Here is an 18,593-nt window from a genome sequence, read left to right on the forward strand (position 1 = left end):
GGCAATATGTGAAGAGGTGTATTCGACGTATAAGTCAAGTGTCAATGCCAAACCAGTCCAGTGGTGCAATAATGCCATTGGGTTGGCGTGAAAAGCTTCGTTGGATTTATCAGTCAAGTGAATGGTAATGGTGACGGCGAGTTTCAAACTTCATGATGATGTGAGAGAGGCGCAAGTGAAGTTGACTTTTCAACATAAACTCTACCTAAATGCATTCTCAGTCAACACAGCAGTGTCAGCTACAACCGAGTGACTATTCAAACAGACTTACATCGATCATATCCTCAATATACTGCGATGGATGGACACAGACGTTATACCTGTCCGAATCCTTTTCAGATTGTTCATGCAAGGTGGTTCAAAACTTTCTAGTGTGTTCGTGTGATGCTGGGATCTCAACTTTGTTTATAGCAAGGATATCATAGCATATAGATTTTAGGTCATAAGCAGCAAAGAACTGGGGCATACGAGGTGACTCTGTGCAGACACATTTAACACGATAATGCTTTACATGATTTCAACTGCAAAGTTGTACATTAGACATTATTGCATTGTTTAAAATCTCTGCAATGAAATAACCTGGTCAAGTGATATCTAAATTGTATTTACAAACATCTTTTACAAGACTTAAATCTCAAAAATATCACATGGGAGATCAAAAATATAGTTTTCGTAAGCAGTTTAAACAATGAACTACAATTAGAATATAGGAAATGGTAAATAAAAATTATATTCCTTCACAGGTTTCATCTACTACTACTAGCATTACCAATTAAGTCCAAATAAGTTCTGTGGGGTTTGGATTGAGTTAAATTGAACATGGATTTCGGGCCAAAGGCTAAGTACTGGGCCCAATTACATCATTCAGTGCTGAAACTGAAATTGACAGCAAAAATTTTAAAGGTGTAACAGGAGGAAAACCTCAGTTGCACTAGAAAGCAATTGTTAGGACAGGGTAGGAAGTAAGATAGGAGGACAATATGTAAGGAGCTAGTACAGTAAAAGGAACAAAAGGGGTTGCAGCTAGGGGCTGTAGGCACACTTCTAGTAATGCCTAGTCAAATAACCATAGCATATTGCTATCAGATTTCAACACCTACCTATCACAGACAGGCAGAAATATAATTCTACAAGCATGACTGCATCACCTGCATGTGTCCTCCCTACTAAGCCTGATTTATTTGACTTAGGATTAATAAACAGCCATTTTGATATGGGGATATTAAAAGGATCTGTTGATTTTTTTCTTTATTAAACAAGTTTTTTACTTGTGGGATGATGCAGCAGCAGCTGCAGCAGCGGCGGCAGCAGCAGCCTTTCTCTGTTGTCCCATGACACGTTGCATTTCCTCACGCTTCCTCTTGGCACGGATGTGCGTACCCAGCTGTGAAAAAGGAAAACCCTTGTTATAACAAAATCACTTAGATTTCTTAACATCCAAAAAAATCAATAAAGGATGAATCAAATTTCAGCACATCTCTTAAACTAACAATAACGACTTATACCAAACCTTTCACTGACACATCACATCAGATCTGAACTAATAATTCCATTTCATTGTTCAAGACTTTTCACTTCTTTTTTCCCTTGTGCAATAAAAATAAGAGTTCCTCTTGTGTTGTGCACTTTCTGCCCTAATTTTAATTGTCTTCCTCTAGAGGCCCCTCCTTTGATTTTTTGGGGGTACATACGTCTTTGCCATCATAATTCATTACAGACTTTCAGATATCAGAGCACACCTAACACCTGGGATCTATCTTAATGCTCATGAACTAGCACATTGTCTTTAATTTCTTTATGCAAATTTGCTTTTCATTATAGAATATAATTCTGTTTTAGTCTCATTTTGAAGCAAACTAAGTTTTTAATAGTTTACTGTAAACAGCATGAAATGTTGAGTTCCTTGAGAATATAAACTTCATTTTCATATTTAATTTTAAAAAATTAAGAAATCTTCCTGCACCAAGAAAAGCACAATAAATGTCCTTTCCAATGACAGCATTTATGCCTGTCATTTCAGAGAAAAACTGAAAAGAAAAAATAGGGAAAAACATACGTGGTTGTTTATCGAGATGTAAATTGAGAGAATTCTCTTTGAACTGTCCCTACTTTCAAGAGAATTTACAGTATCCCCAATAACAAGATGTAATCCTGATGCTACCTAACAGGTATTTCAAATATTCGGGTAATTTAATTTTTTACTATCTATGGATGGTCATCCAAAATAAAGTTCCATTTTGGGTAATGATGAAAATCCACCTTCAGTAGAAAGGGGAAAAATAAATATAAAAATATGTATTTTCCTAGGTATACAAACGAAAGCCTTGTATACAGAGGCCCAACTTGCGTTGGATGAGTCACTGAAACTTGGTAACAAGGCACTAAACTGGTGGAGAATACCCACCAATCACCTTCTATCACTACTCACTTTCCCTTTGGCCACAGGGATTAAGAGGGATGGATACAGAGTTCAAGTTTATACCAGGAAAAATACAAATTACTTTTACAATTTATTAATTTTTCCTACAGAAACACAAACATTCGCCTTTCATAACAAGAGGTAGTAGTGTAAATGCCTGGAGTTGATAAGTTGAGAACAGCCCCCCAAACCCCCCAAAAGGGAAATGCCATGTTTCTGGTTGCTTTGCAAGTCCCAATGGAAAAATATCCAAGACTTGTGGGCAGTTTGTTGAGACCACATCCCACACCCCCCTCTTGCCCCCACCCAAAAAAAAAAAAAAAAAAAAAAAAAAACCCCCCCCTAATTCATAACCTGATTGAATGACACATTCTTCTGGAATGTGAGGGTTGGACCAATGCCTCTAACTTTGTGTTCTCTCAGTTGGGATGTACTGGTGTCATCTAGGCCAGCAGCAGCGTACTCCCTTCAAATTGTCTCACGAAGTCAGAAAAAATAGGACAAAGTAGCATCTCTGCATCATTATCAACTAACTCCTCTAGGGAGGGAATCATAAAGGACTCAAACCTAACAACAGGGACTGCCGGGTTTTGAGCCTTTGCCACGAAGTGTGAGACAAAATTGAGCGTAATGATCCCAATCCCCTCGAGTGTTTAACATCAAAGGAGTCCCTAAAGTTTGTCTCCTTTCTTCACCAATGCCAGGCCATGCAAGAAAAGTCTTGAGGGTCAGATCCCCACCTGACTAACACCGTAAAGGCTCTTACAGAGTAGTAGTCAGGCTCCTCACGACGAGTCACATTCCACGCAGGGGGACCTGAGATCCCTGGGTGGAGAAGGCCTTTCGAAGCTTCTCAAAAGCAAAGTCTTCAAAGAAGAGATATCTACCCTTTTCAAAGACCTAAACGGGGGCAGCTAAATATGAAGACAAGGATATCTGCAGCCTGTTGAAGAGTAGCTCTGACCGGAGAGATACACTGTCTGCGATACCAACCACAAAAGACGGCCCATTTTCCCTGGTATACTGCCAAACAACACGAAAAACCTCTCACTTTCAAGAGATGGTAGATAACCTCAAGGCATGTAGTGACAGAGACTGCACTACCTGATGGTGGTTTTAAGTGTGGCTAACACAGCAGATTGTGCCATGGGGAAACTCAGTGCCTCGGAGAGCACAGCTGGCAGGTTGGGATACCAAATGGCCAGGAGCTACCAGAGTCATCTTCAAATTCAAGGTGATCAGTGCTCTGCTGCTCGCCTTGCGAATCAGACAAGGAGGGAAGGTGTATGTACATGTGTCAAAGGTGCTCGAATGCGTCGTCTGCAGCCGACCATGGGTTCGGCACAATGGAACAGAAGGCCTGTAGTTCTCTGTTGCGCAGGGAGGGAAACATCTATGACTGGACACCCTCACAGGTTGTACAACCTCTCCGTGATGTCTGTGTGAAGGGGACCACCCTGTCCCCATCACCTGATTCTGGTGACTCAGCTTATTTGCCACTACATTCCTCTTACTTGGAACGTATCTGGTTGACAGCACCACCGAGTGAGCCACTGGCCACTCATGCACCTGCACTGTCAAATGGTGAAGCAGGGAGATAAGAGATCCACCATGCCTGTTGACATATGCCACTGCCATGGTGTTGTCGCTCATCAACACCATGGAGTGCACCCATCACACTGTCCTGAAACTCTTGGAGAGCTAGCAAGGCTGCCTTGAGTTCTAGGACATTGATGTAGAGGAGTCTGTTGTGTCGGTTCCACATCCCTGAAGTCAGCAGCTCCTCCAGGTATGCACCCAATTCCTCGGTCGACGCATCCATGTACAGAAGCATAGGATACTCCTATTACAAGGTTCTTGTTGTCCAGCCACTAGTCTAAATCACCTCTCACTTCCTCTGATAGGGGAATGAGAAAGGATTGAGAATCTTAAGACTGGAACCAATACTCCCTAATTCTCCACTGAGCACATGAAGGTGCCAATGATGGACCAGTTTCTCCAATGACGACAGGTTACTAACTATGACTTGCCATTGCCAGGCTGGATGCTCCCATTGAGACAAGAACAACTGTGCTACCTTCCTGAACTTGCTGCTTTCAGGGTTAGGAGTCAGACAAGGACTGGGTTTAAGAGATCCAGTAGGGCCACATACTCCCTTCCTTCATAACAAATCTAGCAAGATGCCTTTCCAATGGCTATCTGTCGATACCTGGGACCAGCAACAGGCTAAACTGAGGTGGCAATTACCCATGTGTAAACCCCCAATTTTCCCTTGGACTTACCGTATGCCTCATCTCAAGCGCTGAGTTTGACAGGTCCTTTATCTATGAGCACTGGAGGACGAGTAGCCATTTCCTCTACTGCACTACCAGGTGCAGGAGCAAGTAGCTAGAGGCTAGTAGAAGGAAAGACAGCGCCTGTGAGAGGGTGCAGGCAATACTGGCACCCAACATCAGAACCATCAAGCCAGTAGCTTTCTCATAGCAATCAACAAACCACCCATCCCTCTCCTTACTACTTTCTGCCTCAACACACTTCAGTTCTTCTGCAAAGGTGTGAAGGTGATGTCCAAAATTTATCTACCAGAGGCTTACAAGAAGCATATGTCAGCTAAATAATCATAATTGTAAAAGTTATAGACCTAATGAAATGACAAAAAATCCGAGAATTATTTTCAATGCAATTATCGAAGGCTTGCACAAAGTCTAAGGCCTATAAACAAATAAAAGACTAAGGCCTATAAGCAAATCATAAATTGCCAAAATATCCAAAAATTACTTCCAATGCAATTATTGAAGGCTTGTGCAAAGTCCAAGGCCAATAAAAAAAATCATAAATTGCCAAAGGTATGGGCTAGAGAAAAAACAATTATAGAATGTTGTAACATCTGAAAACATACTTTGGTAAAACCATTATCAGTGTCTTGCCAGCAACCTATGGTCAGAAATCAATTCATGAATTGCAACAAAAGTTTATCATAAAATGCGCCAATTACTTTATGATGGAATGCTGTAACATCTGATAATTACTTCTTAGCAAATCCATTATTGGCGGTTCGCTAGTATTTTACAGCCGGAAAACAATGGATAAATTGCCAAATGAAAAGATGTACCATAAAACAATTTAAATTTATAATGTCAAATTATCCCGAGAAATACTTTTTAAGGGAAAATTATTATCGGCGCTGCCAGTAGCCTAACTAGTAAACAAAACAATAAATGCAAATGGCATCATTTACCGACGGCTTGTCGATGACTTCGAATCAATGTAAAGAACATAATGTTAAGAACAAAATAAAACTCATCCTGAAAGATTTCAGCTTGAAGGCTACAGTATATGCATTCCAATGGTTGATTTGAAAAAAGCCTCCATTGGAAGCGAATCAAATAGCCAGAAAACAATCACAGACAGTGGCTGGTTATCAGCAGGAGTTCAGTTTCGTGTGTGGGGGCTGCCTGTAATAAAGCTACTGCCAGACCTGGTGTTGCCTCCATGGAAGGCAGGAAACAGATGATAATTGTCTGCTACGTTGTTTCAACATTCCTTTAGTGGGATGAGCTGTCACCTACACAAACTACATTGAATCATTACTTGTAAAATTTCTAATCTAAGCTGCCGTTCGATAGGAAACAGCTATGTAATTCCTTGGTAAGTTACTTAAAAAAAAATAAATAAAAAAACTACAACAACAACATTCAACACATAGTACAGGCTTTTAAAAAATTAAACACATCCTTACCCTCTTTTTCAGGAATTTAAGAGCTCTCTTATCCTTGGAGACCTTCAACAATTCAATAGTACGCTTTTCATAAGGGGCAAATCCCATCACTTCTCTAACAATATCTCGGATGAATTTATTATGTTTGGTGTTTTTCTGTGATAAAGAAAAAATCTTTCATTAGTATATAGGTATTACAACATACACATAACAAAGGAGTTATTTCAATGGTAACAAAAGCTTTAACTAAATAAAATTACATACACTTACTACTACATATTTATACTTTTTACTTACCCCCTTCCTTGAACTTGGTCTGGGTTTCCTCTTGTTCTTTGTGACACGGTGGCCTTTGTTAAGGCCAACAGCCATAGCATATCGAGGAGCCGCTTTTTTAGCCATTTTGTCTGTAAATAAAAGACTAGTTATAGAAAGATAGTTAAATTATACAAGACTGATTTGACATAGAAACAATTCATAAGGTCAAAGGCCATATATAGCACTCAGTAATAAATTCAACTTGAGCTACCATGGTTAAGTAGCCTTATCAACTTGAGCTTTCATGATTATGTAGCCTTAAAGATTGTTTTGGGGCATTAACAACTTTGGTGTCCTAACCGAGTCACCAAACCTTCCATAAGTCTGAAAACCAACCATACACTCAAGTACGGAAAAGACAGGTAAACCATGTGCTACCCCTGTTATGGTTGCACAAGACAGCTACATCTTCCAATCAGAATACATGTATAACTTTGCTGCTGGACCCATTGTTTAGGTGGGAGTCACATCTTCAGTCCACGAATGGCTGCTCTGTCTTAATGGGCTCCTACATCTACACAGAGACCAGTAAATAATGGTTGCGGAAGTAAGTAGATAGACACCTACATCTTGGGATCAGAATACAGGCAGTCACCCCCCCCCCCCCCCCCCCCCCCCCCCCCCCCCCCCCCCCCCCCACCCCCCCCCCCCCCCCCCCCCCCCCCCCCCCCCCCCCCCCCCCCCCCCCCCCCCCCCCCCCAAAAGGCAGGGGTTCTATTCCCGGCAGACACTGCTAACCAAACATCTGTGATACCAGCACTTGTAACCTGTTTAACAACGCCGCTGTTAACTGAAAATTGGTACGAAAATCCAGTTAACAGCGCCGTTAGACAAGCGCAGAAAACCGGATAGCCATTAACCAGGGGCTGCTTGTACCTGTATAACTCTACCGCTGGTCCCCTTGTTCAAGTGGAGAGTCACATTTTAATACCTAAACTCCAAGAATAGCTGCTTGATTAAATAGGTACCGACACATCTACAGCCAGTACAGTGCATACTCAGGTATCTCTAGTTGTTGCTCACAGAGAGAGTAAGAAGGAAGAATGAACAGAAACCAGTCGTTTGATCATTCAGGTCAGCCTGACACTCTAGGAACTCCAGCGACATGCTTACTATCCGAGAGGATCTAGGCCCTTAAACAACATGCAAATTGTGCCTCTGAAATGCCAGGAATGAAACCATGCCCAACCTTTTTACTAATACCAGAAACACATACACTTACCTGAAACATTAATTTGTCCAAAAGAACAGATGTCTATAACACATACTTATGCATGTCATTACAGGTGTCAACTTTCTTGATACAAGTGGTTGGATCCTACTTGGCAACATACACAGCTCACAACAGGCACAGAAACTCTTATTCTGACAACCAGATGATCCCTAAGCAAAGAAACAAAAGCTTATGGGCGGGGATACCTCAGAATGTGTAGCTGATGAAGCGTGGGCCACAGGGAAATTCTCATTCGGCACCTTGACGAAGAGTCTGGTTGTTAGGATAAAAGCTTCCGTGCCTGGTGTGCTGTTATTACTGGCCAATGCATAAGTAGGTGTTAAAAACACCTTTTCTTTTGGACTATTTGATGTTTCAGGTGATTATATATCTGGTAGTAGTCATTAAGTTGGACAGTTTCATTCCTGGTACTTTTAGAGTAATGCAACCTTCTATCTATACAAGGGTGCAGGGACTAGCTGGGGCCCACTAGTACCTGATCTGGTAACTGATCACATTCCTCTTCCGCAGATTATATCTAGCTGACAGCTTGGCAAATTGAATCCAGGTAACAAATAATCACAGATAAAAAATCGCATGAAAAAAAGGCACATTAATCTATGGGAGTCTGTAATACAGTCTCAGAATTTATGGCAGCCTGTAATAAAGTCACAGAAACAAGTCATAACTTTGGCTAGGAATGAAAGTCAGGTAAACAAATAAAAATATTCAAATTAGTCAGAATTATAATCATATACCTTGAACAATTCAAATAATAGAACAGAAAATATTTTGAATCAGTTATAAACTAGCGATACATGACTTGAACATATTCACAACACTACCTTTATATGACTTGAAAAAAGATCAAGCTTTGTTCAATATCTCAAGCACAGTACTATAATCAAACAAAAATCATTTTCCAAACTGGAAAGTAACCCACGTCTAATATAATGGGGTAACTCCCATGAGAAGTCAAAGCCAGGTTAAATATGGTAGATCCCATTTTTAAGCAAGGTTAGGTTATGGTAAGTCTGCTTAAGTCATATTCCCTCTGAAATGCCTACTGGGTCTATGGTAGCCCTGACCCTACTCTTCATTCATTCCCCCCCCTGATCCACAGCTTCCAGTCACGTTAGTGGAGTTCCCGATTGGATTTTCCATTTCACAGTGTATTATGGGTATGGATAGTTAGTATTTAAAAGATTTTTTGTTATTTGTACCAGGATCCACAATACTGAAACCTGATTGGTTCTTTAAAGCTCACCAAATATGATTTTGGAATTCAGGCATAACTGGAAAAATCCAGCTTCAATTCAATGTACTATATAGGCTTGTCAACCCTCCAGGATTATACAGGGATTCTCCCGTATTCCTGTATTTTTTTTTCTGTCTCCCGAAATAGCTTCAATGCCTCGAGGAATTTTAGAAAAAAGGCAAAACCTAAAAAATCTCTGCTTCTGTACGCAGATAAGGTAAACGATCAGGCTGCAACACACTTTGTCAATCTAATGCGTTGCAAATACTTCCAGTAAATGCATTTGAACGCGCTGCCATCAGCGTCAGTGAGAGTTGTGCCCCCCCCCACTCCAGCCTAACTCCTCTTCTTTCGAGGGACCAGAATAAGGACTGGAAGCAACGCCCTTGGAACCATAGACAAGAAAAAGAACCTGGGTTCGAACTCCTGGGGCTCCCAAGACTTTTGGGATAGCCTCCAGGTTCCCGTTCCTTCCCAAGTACAGGACGGTTGTCAGGAGAGAGGGAAATAAAAAGGAAGAGGTGAGGTTAGTCCCTTGGTGTGGTGGGAGGTGCCTTACCCCTATCACAGGTAGTCTTCTTAAGTCTTTCCTCTTCCCGGCAAACTTCCCCCACTGTGTCATAAACCTACAGAACACTGCACACACAAAAATTTGTTACACTCACGGCCCCGCCATGATGGGCAAAGGGCGTGAGGATCGATCCATCAAGGTGCAGAAACTGCCGCACCTCCTACCCTCTACCCCAGGGCACTGCCAAGGACAGGGGACACAGACTTGCAATTCATGGGTTTGCATGATTCCGTATATCACAAACACATTATCACAACAACATATTACATATAAAGAAACAACAAAGAAAAATCCCACCGGGATTGAAGGAAAACAGCAGTAAACAGTCAGGCAGAGAGCAGTGGAGAACACATCTATCCGCAGCAACAGCTGAAAGCAAACTGGAATATTTACATCCTGTCGGAGAGACTACCAATGACCAGACCGGTAGTTAGCTAGCTACTGAACAGGCTTGTTAAAGAATTGCAGTTGTGTCCAGGCTACGCCTAAGGCAATTTCTATAGTAAAGGACCTAGGGTTTGTATATCGCATAGGAATAAACAATAGTTACCTATATCCACACCAATTACTAACTAGGTAAAACATCACTGACTACCAACCCTTATCACACTGGACGGGTCTTATTCACTCTATATTTAATTGGTGAAACAAGAATACAATCACAACTCTAAGCATACCATTCAAAAGATTGAAGTTTCGTCTAAATAATGTGATATATGAAAGCCCCATACGAACTAAAATAAGCATGTGACGCTCTTCGTAAAATGATATTGTTATGTTACAATAAAGTTTCATACATACTTACCTGGCAGATATATACATAGCTAAGACTCCGTCGTCCCCGACAGAAATTCAAATTTCGCGCCACTCGCTACAGGTAGGTCAGGTGATCTACCGGCCTGCCCTGGGCGGCAGGACTAGGAACCATCCCCGTTTTCTATCATATTTTCTCTCTTCCACCTGTCTCCTGCGGGGAGGCTGGGTGGGTCTTTAATTGTATATATCTGCCAGGTAAGTATGTATGAAACTTTATTGTAACATAACAATATCATTTTCATACAATCAACTTCCCTGTCAGATATATACATAGCTGATTGGCACCCTTCGGTGGAGGGTGTAAAGACAGCTACTATGTGGAATAGACAGGTAAACAAAAAACATATGTTGTAGTATAAATAAAACCTTGGTTCCTACCTGATAGGTGGTAGACTTCGTGGGTGTTTGCCCAGTAGTCTGCATCACCTCAAGAAACTTTAGCGAGATATATGATCTATGGCCAAGTTAGTTCTTGAGGGTCTGCCGATGGGTCTTTATCCGCTTACTCGGCAGAGCCTGAAAGGACTTTGTCAACTGGGTGCTGATCCACTTATATGACAATACACCTTATGAAGGAGCACACAAACCAATCCCGACCACCTGATCCTAACCATATGTTAGACTAAGGATTGTTTCCGAGTTATCCCCGAACTCTTCACAACAACCGTAACTCAAAAACCACTACGCACACATACATAATTTCTAAAAAAAAAAAAATTATACTCATCTAATTAGATATGACAAGATTCTCTTACTGAACAACATAGACGGCCGCCCGTGCTAAACCAAGTCTCCATTGTTCGAAGAGACTCCAGACCATAACCAAAAAGAAGAAATGTATATACTTTTAAGGATTGGTGTCGGCTCCCGTACCCAGAATCGTATCCGCCGATACGAAAGGACCCAGAGAAAAAAAAACTTCTCATAGTCACACGAACGTCTTTCAAGTAATGAGATGCAAATACTGAGTTGCATCTCCAAAATGTCGTATCTATGATGTTTTTAAGCGACATATTCTTATGAAACGACGAGAGACGTCGCTACTGCTCTCACTTCATGAGCTTTAACTTTCAACAGTCGTAAACTGTTCGTCAGAACAGACCTTATGCGCGTCTGTAATGACGTTCCTCACAAAGAATGCCAGAGCATTCTTGGACATCAGTCTTGTGGGGGTGGGGTCTTTTACCGCGCACCAAAGACCTTGTCTAGAGCCTCCCTCTGATGCTTTTCTCTGAATGTAGAACTTTAGAGCTCTTACAGGGCATAGAGATCTTTCGCTTCTCTTCCTACGAGACTCGATATGCCTTTGACTTCGAATGACTTACGCCAGGGATTCGAGGGATTCTCATTCTTTTAGCTAAAAACAGGGTCTTAAACGAGCAAATAGCTGAGTCTCCCTTGAAACCTACTTTATCTTGCAGAGCATGTAATTCACTAACTCTCTTTGCCGTAGCTAAAGATAATAGGAATAGGCATTTTCTGGTGATGTCTCGAAACGAAGCCAGATGAGGAGGTTCGAATCTTTCAGATGAAAGAAACTTGAGAACCACGTCTAGGTTCAGTTCGGAGGGGACGGTTCCTTCGACTTTGAAGTCTCAAAGGACCTTATGAGATCGTGGAGATCTTTATTATCTGCCAGATCTAATCTCTATTCCTGAAGACAGCCGAGAGCATACTTCTGTATCCCTTTATTGTGGATACAGCTAGATGAGATGCTCTCTCAGGAATAGAAGGAAATCAGCAATTTCCGCTATAGAGTAGTGGAGGAGGACAACTTCTTAGTTCTCACACCTTCTAAAAACCTCCCACTTCGACTGATAACTACGTAGTGGAGGTTCTTCGTGCTCTCGCGATGCGCTTGCAACTTCGCGAGAAAACCCTCTCGCTCTGACGAGCCTTTCGATAGTCGAAAAGGCAGTCAGCGCGAGAGCGGGGAGGTTTTGATGATACCTCTTGAAGTGTGCTGTCTGAGAAGATCCATCCTTCTTGGTAGGGATCTTGGAAAGTCTACGATCCACTCTACCACCTCCGTGAACCAATCTTGGGCCGGCCAAAAGGGGGCTATCAATGTCATCCTCATCTCCTTTGACGCCACAAACTTTTTTGTTTTTTAGTACTAGTCCCAGGATTTTGAATGGAGGAAAAGCATAGACGTCTACGCGAGACCAATCTAGCAGGAAGGCGTCTACCATAAGAGCTCTTGGATCTTCCACGACCGAGCAAAAGACTGCCAGCCTTTTGGAAATGAATGTGGCGAAGAGATCCACATGAGGTGTCCCCAACAGCGACCAGAGATCTTAGACACCTCCTCGTGTAGGGTCCACTCTGTATGAAGGACCTGGTTCCTCCTGCTGAGTCTGTCCGCCTTCACATTCTTTACTCCCTGAACGAACCTTGTCAGAAGGGAGATGTTCCTGTGAGACGTCCAAAGCAAAAGGTCTCTCGTCAGTTCGTAAAGGAACGAGGAGTGAGTCCCTCCCTCGTTTCGAATGTAGGCAAGTGCGGTGGTGTTGTCCACGTTTACTTGCACTACTTTGTTCGACACCAGAGGTTCTAGACTCTTCAAGCCAGATGCACGGCGAAGAGCTCTTTGCAGTTTATGTGCCAAGCCACCTGCGCTGGTTCCCAGGTGCCTGACACCTCCTTCGAGCCTAATGTTGCTCCCCAACCTTTCTCCGACGCGTCGAAGTACAACACTAGGTCTGGGTTCTGTGTCTTAGAGAGATCCCTTTGTTCTCTTCCAGAGGGGCAACAACCACCATTCCAGGTGCTGTCTTATCTCCACTGGAATGGGAAAGGCGTCCGAAAGTTGTCCAGTTTTCCAACTCCAAGACTTCTTGAGGAAGAATTGAAGCGGACGTAAATGAAGTCTTCCTAGCGGGAAGAAAAACTCTTCGAGCGAGGAAAGGGTCCCTAGAAGGCTCAACCATTCCCTCGCCGACGTATGTTCCTTCCTTAAGAAGAGAGAGACTATCTGCAAACCTTTTGCGATTCTCTCTTGCGAAGGAAATACTCGAAAACCCCGAGAATCCATCCGAATCCCAGATAGATAAGTTCTGTCTGGGGGTCAGCTGCGACTTCTCGAGGTTCACGAGCAATCCCAACGCTTTGATCAGATCTAAAGTTAACGTCAGGTCCTCAAGCACTGTCTCTCTGATCTGGCCCCTGATGAGCCAGTCGTCCAGATACAGAGAGATATTTACTCCTTTGAGGTGAAGAAACCTCGCCACATTCTTCATCAGGCTTGTGAAGACCTGAGGAGCTGTGGACAGGCCGAAACACAAGGCTCTGAACTGAAAGATCCTTCCCCCCCGTCATGAAACTGAGGTACTTCTTCGATGAAGGGTGGATCGGGACGTGAAAATAGGCGTCCTGGAGATCTAGAGACACCATCCAATCTCCTTGTCGCAATGACGCAAGGACTGAAGCAGAAGTCTCCATCGAGAACTTCTCCTTCCGAACAAATTTGTTTCAGAGCTGACGTCTAGTACTGGTCTCCAGCCTCCCGAGGCCTTCGCAACCAGAAAAAGGCGATTGTCAAAACCCCGAGAAGTTTTGATCCAGTAACTAGTTCTATCGCTCTGTGCCCACATTTGTTCCACCATCGATCGAAGAGTATCCCTCAGCACAGGATCCTTGTACTTGGCTGTTAGTTCCCGTGGTATTGACGTTAGGAGGGGAGGAGTGTTCAGGAAAGGGATACGATATCCTTCCTTATTACAGACAATGATGACGCGTCTGCGTTTATAAGTGTCAGGCCTCCACAAATCCCAGGAGCCTGGCACCTACTGGTGCTTGGAGGAGAGAAGCTTCACTTTCCCTTTTTAAAGGGACGAAAGGCAGACCTACCTCTCTTCTCAGGAGCCTTCCTTCTTGCGGGAGGTCTGGAGGTAGGGCCACCTCGAAAGGGCCTGAACCGATGTACTCGGTCCTTTCTTGTCAGGTGTAGAAGCAGGCTTCTTCTTCCTTGCTGACTGCGTCAGAAGGTCCTGAGCGCCTTCTCAGTTAATGAATGAGCAATGTCCTTCACCAACGAGAAGGGAACAAAAAGTCAGACAAAGGCGAATACAGCAGCGCTGCCTCTGAGCGTGGGAGACTGCCTTGGTTAAAAAGGCACCATATACCGTCCTCTTTTTTAGAAGGACCTGCTCCAAACAAAGAGGAGATTTCAAACGAGCCATCCTGCACCGCTTTGTCTATACAAAGACAATATGCACAAAAGGGCTTCTGGTTTGATTCTTCAGAATCATGGGCTTTCTTGGACATCACCCCAAGGGACCAATCTAAGAAGTTGAAAACTTCCAATACATGAAAGAGTCCCTGAGGAGATGGTCCAGTTCAGAAATGACATAATACGTGCCGAGTTCAGACCTTGTCGACGTGAAGCGTCAACTAAGGTCGAAAAGTCTGCTTCTGACGTAGACGGAAGAGCAATACCCATATTCTCTCCCGTCTGATACCAAAATGCCTCTTTTACCAGCTAGTCTCGCTGGAGGCATGCAGAAGACCGTTCTTACTAAGTCCTTCTTAGACTTCATCCAAGAGTCTAAGGATTGTAGAGCCCTCTTCATTGAAATGGTGGGCTTTATTTTGAGAAAAGACGAAGACTTCTTCGTCTTAGCACTCGAAAACAGAGCGCGCGGAGAAGGAGGAGCGGCAGGAGTCAATTAGTCTCCATACTCCTCTAGAAGCAAGGCAGTCAAAACTTTATAGTCGACAGTCCTTCTCTTCCTTGATATTCTTCGTCCGAGTTTACTTCTAACTCGGGATCTAAATGAGTCTCCGCTCCCAACTCTGTATGTTCTTCCTCTGGAGGAGACAAAAACTCCTAATAGGAGAGGGGCTAAGGGAATGATATTCCTTCTCTTCCCGCTTGATAGCCCTGGAAGGCGCCCAAAAGCTCAGGCTTCTCTCCATAAACAGAAGACGCTTCCCGCTTGGATGACGCTTCTCGTCCGCCAAGCGTCCTGGCTGACGCCTCCCGCGTACTTGGCTGCTGACGTCTGGATGACGCCTCGCGCCTGGAAGACGCTCCGCTCTCAAAGGCGTCCTAAACTGGCGCCAAAATATTGGTTGGAGCTTCGCGTCTACCATCAGCTTTCAAAGACCTTCATGTCTAAAAGACGTCTCACGTCTCTCTGGCGTTACGTATCTTTCGTAAGCTACCGATCTCGCTCTCGAACCCGAAGCTTCTGTGATATGTTTAGAAGCTTCACGTCTGCATGACGCTTCTCGCTTAGCAGGGGAGAGAGGACGAGACTTCTTGATTGGAAGCGCAACGTCCTCCTACGAGGCGCTAAAACTCCCACCAGAGAGGCCAGTTGTTCTTGTACTGCCATGATAATCTTCCTTGAAGCTTCTCCACGTCAACTGCATGAGCACCTTTCGTCATCAATCGGGGGAGAAGTAGGAAAGGGTACTTCTGCGTCCTCGTCGGGTGACGCTGACGCCACCTTCGCCTTCTTAATAGAAGAGGGAGCGTCATCTGAGAAACGCTCTGGGCTCGAATCAATTTCGGGTTCTTCAAAATGACGTTTCAGAGGCCTCGATAAATCCGACTCCTTCCACCCTCGTTTAGGTGAGGGAGAGGGAGGATGAGAAACACTCACGAAGGACGCTTTTTCTAAAGCGCCCTTGAGCAGCCTGCCACGAAACAGAGCTTGCTGAAGGGACGTCGACCGTTTGGGATTCCCCACGACCTCCTTAAGGCTTTCGACTTTCCTTCTCCTCTGGGCATGGGAGCTTGGAAGAGGTCTAGGCCTGGGAGCGTCGCAGGGACGATCAAACGCCCCCTCCACAACACTGGGAGAACTCACTTCACTGTAATGCTCACTTTCACTAGCCTTACCTTGTAAGTCCGCCATTTTGGACTTCATGTCTCGAATAGTAGCTTTCAGATCGGCGATTTCCGAGGCCAATTCCGAAAGTACACTTTGTGAATTAGACACATAGGGAGAATCTAAATCATTAGGATTAGAATAATTATCAGTAAAAGGCTCAATAGGCCTTGAACTCACACCTTTCAGACGTCTAACCCTATCCCTCTCTAACTTCTTCAAATAAGAAGTTAAAGTCTTCCACTCTTCTGCATTTAATCCCTCGCATTCATGACAAGTATTATTAGCAACAACTGAAACCCCCTACATTTACGACATACAGTGTGAGGATCAACCGAAGCTTTCGGTATCCTCACCCTGCAGCCTACATTCACACACATTCTCACACTCACATTTGAATCAGACATACTGAGAAAAATCCAAAAAGCAATTCCAAAAACAGTCCACAGTAGCGAATGCCAAAAACACGATCCAGATACGTCACCAAAAAGCCGAGAAACGATGATCAAAGGATGAAATAAGAATCTAAGTCAGGAGGTAATAGCAACAATGTTGATACCACCGGCGACAGAGAAAATATGATAGAAAACGGGGATGGTTCCTAGTCCTGCCGCCCAGGGCAGGCCGGTAGATCACCTGACCTACCTGTAGCGAGTGGCGCGAAATTTGAATTTCTGTCAGGGACGACGGAGTCTTAGCTATGTATATATCTGACAGGTAAGTTTATTGTATGAAAATATGTTTTCAAGGCAATTTTGAAATCCAATATGGCGGCTACTGTGTGGATGGCAGGGTCTGATCAGTGATGGACACCATCTTTCCCAGCACTCATTTGAACAATGTTAGCATAAATATGTAACATTTATCGATCTTACTCAAGATTGCAGTTGTATTCAGCACAATAAAACATTTTGTTGCATATATTAGTGAGAGTATAAAACTTGTTATTCCCGGGGTCATGGTTTGAAATGACAATTTGTCCAAAATTGCATTTTTCCTAACTATACAAACCTGAGGTCCTTTTACAATAGGAAGGTACTAGCGGCAGCTGGATAGGTCGTAAGCTTTCGAACAAGGGGTTCGGTAGTTAACTGCTTGTCCGACAGGCGCGCGCGCGCGACTGGGAGGTAAACAAATCACTTTTGCTTTTGGCCCAAGCAAAAACTGCAGAGTGAGGGGTGGCATGAGGTGGGGCTATGTGTAAAAGGACCTCAGGTTTGTATAGTTAGGAAAAATGCAATTTTGGACAAATTGTCATTTGTTCCGACACGGCATACAAACCTTCGGTCCTTTTACAATAGGAAGACTCACTTCTTGGTGGGAGGAATCTGAGTCTTTTGTGAACAGACTGGTGTTCGCCCAACCTTAGGAAGTCTCCCTGGTCGTAAGAGCGAGGGAGGGATCCAAGCCTCTGTCGATGATCGGGGTGGGGTGCACCGCAGGATCAATGGTCAGACCTCTGGACCGAAGTACTAAGAGAGAGGCATGCGTATCTCTTCGTACCAGCAATGTAAGAACTTGTTCCTGTACAGGAGCAAATATAAAGTCATGGGTTTGACTCTTGTAGGCATCCACTTCACCCCCCTTGTAGAAGGAAGTGGTGGATATTCTGCTCCTATCCCTAGTGAAAGGGATATGGATGGGGCTCTGTCATATAGCTCACCTGCATCTCGTCCTCATCCAGCGTAGTGACGACCATAGGCCCTCTGCCCACAGGTAGAGGGGGAGGGGGAGAAAAGATGAAAAGAGAGCCAGTCACTCACTCACTCACACATCCCATCCACACAGTCACACCAGGACTCGATGCTGTTCAGCCTGCGAGGGTCTGGGTTAGCTACACAACTTGTTGAGCAGCCACCACGGGTCCCAAGGAAAAGGTATCCAAGGACCTGTGGGCAATATACCCGAAGGTAGAAGGACGTAAAGGTAGTCTGGTTAGACCAGACCCCTGCCTTCAGGACCTGCGCCACGGAGAAGTTCTTACGAAACGCCAACGAGGGGCCAATACTTCTGACTTCGTGAGCTCTCGGACGGGACGTACGGATGTCGTCACTACCATCAGCCTCATACGCCCTCCTGATGACCTCACGCAGCCAGAATGAAAGAGTGTTCTTGGATACTTCTTTCTTGGTGACCCCGGTGCTAACGAAGAGGCGTCGACACTCAGGCCTGAGGTGCCGAGTTCTCTTCAGATAGCGCCGTAGCGCCCTCACAGGACAAAGCAGCATCTCATCCGCATCATTATCGGTGAAGTCCAATAGGGAGGGAATCGTGAATGACTCGACAACCTGTAGTCAGGGACCGACGGTCTTTCGAGTCTTCGGCAACGAAGAACATTTGGGACGAAAACGAAGCGTCACGGATCACCCATCCCCAATGGAGTGTCGTACAATCATAGGAAAGGGACCATGAAAGTTCCACCCGACTACTCTTCGACCGATGC

At 44.0% G+C, this 18,593-nt stretch overlaps 1 protein-coding gene across 2 annotated transcripts in view; it reads right to left on the minus strand.

The window, feature by feature from the left end:
* Positions 1-1,235: 1,235 nt before the first annotated feature.
* The window catches only part of LOC135225743 (large ribosomal subunit protein eL36-like), a 31,375-nt gene continuing 14,017 nt past the window's right edge, over positions 1,236-18,593 (minus strand). For both annotated transcript variants that reach the window (XM_064265138.1, XM_064265136.1), the window contains exons 2-4: positions 6,435-6,544; positions 6,159-6,293; positions 1,236-1,384 (exon numbers count right to left, since the gene is read on the minus strand). In XM_064265138.1, the coding sequence (XP_064121208.1) occupies positions 1,265-1,384; positions 6,159-6,293; positions 6,435-6,539 (360 nt within the window). In that variant the 5' untranslated portion in view covers positions 6,540-6,544 and the 3' untranslated portion in view covers positions 1,236-1,264. The remainder of the gene's footprint in view (positions 1,385-6,158; positions 6,294-6,434; positions 6,545-18,593) is intronic.

The sequence above is a fragment of the Macrobrachium nipponense genome, chromosome 13, assembly GCF_015104395.2.
Source record: "Macrobrachium nipponense isolate FS-2020 chromosome 13, ASM1510439v2, whole genome shotgun sequence".
Lineage (NCBI taxonomy): Eukaryota > Metazoa > Arthropoda > Malacostraca > Decapoda > Palaemonidae > Macrobrachium > Macrobrachium nipponense.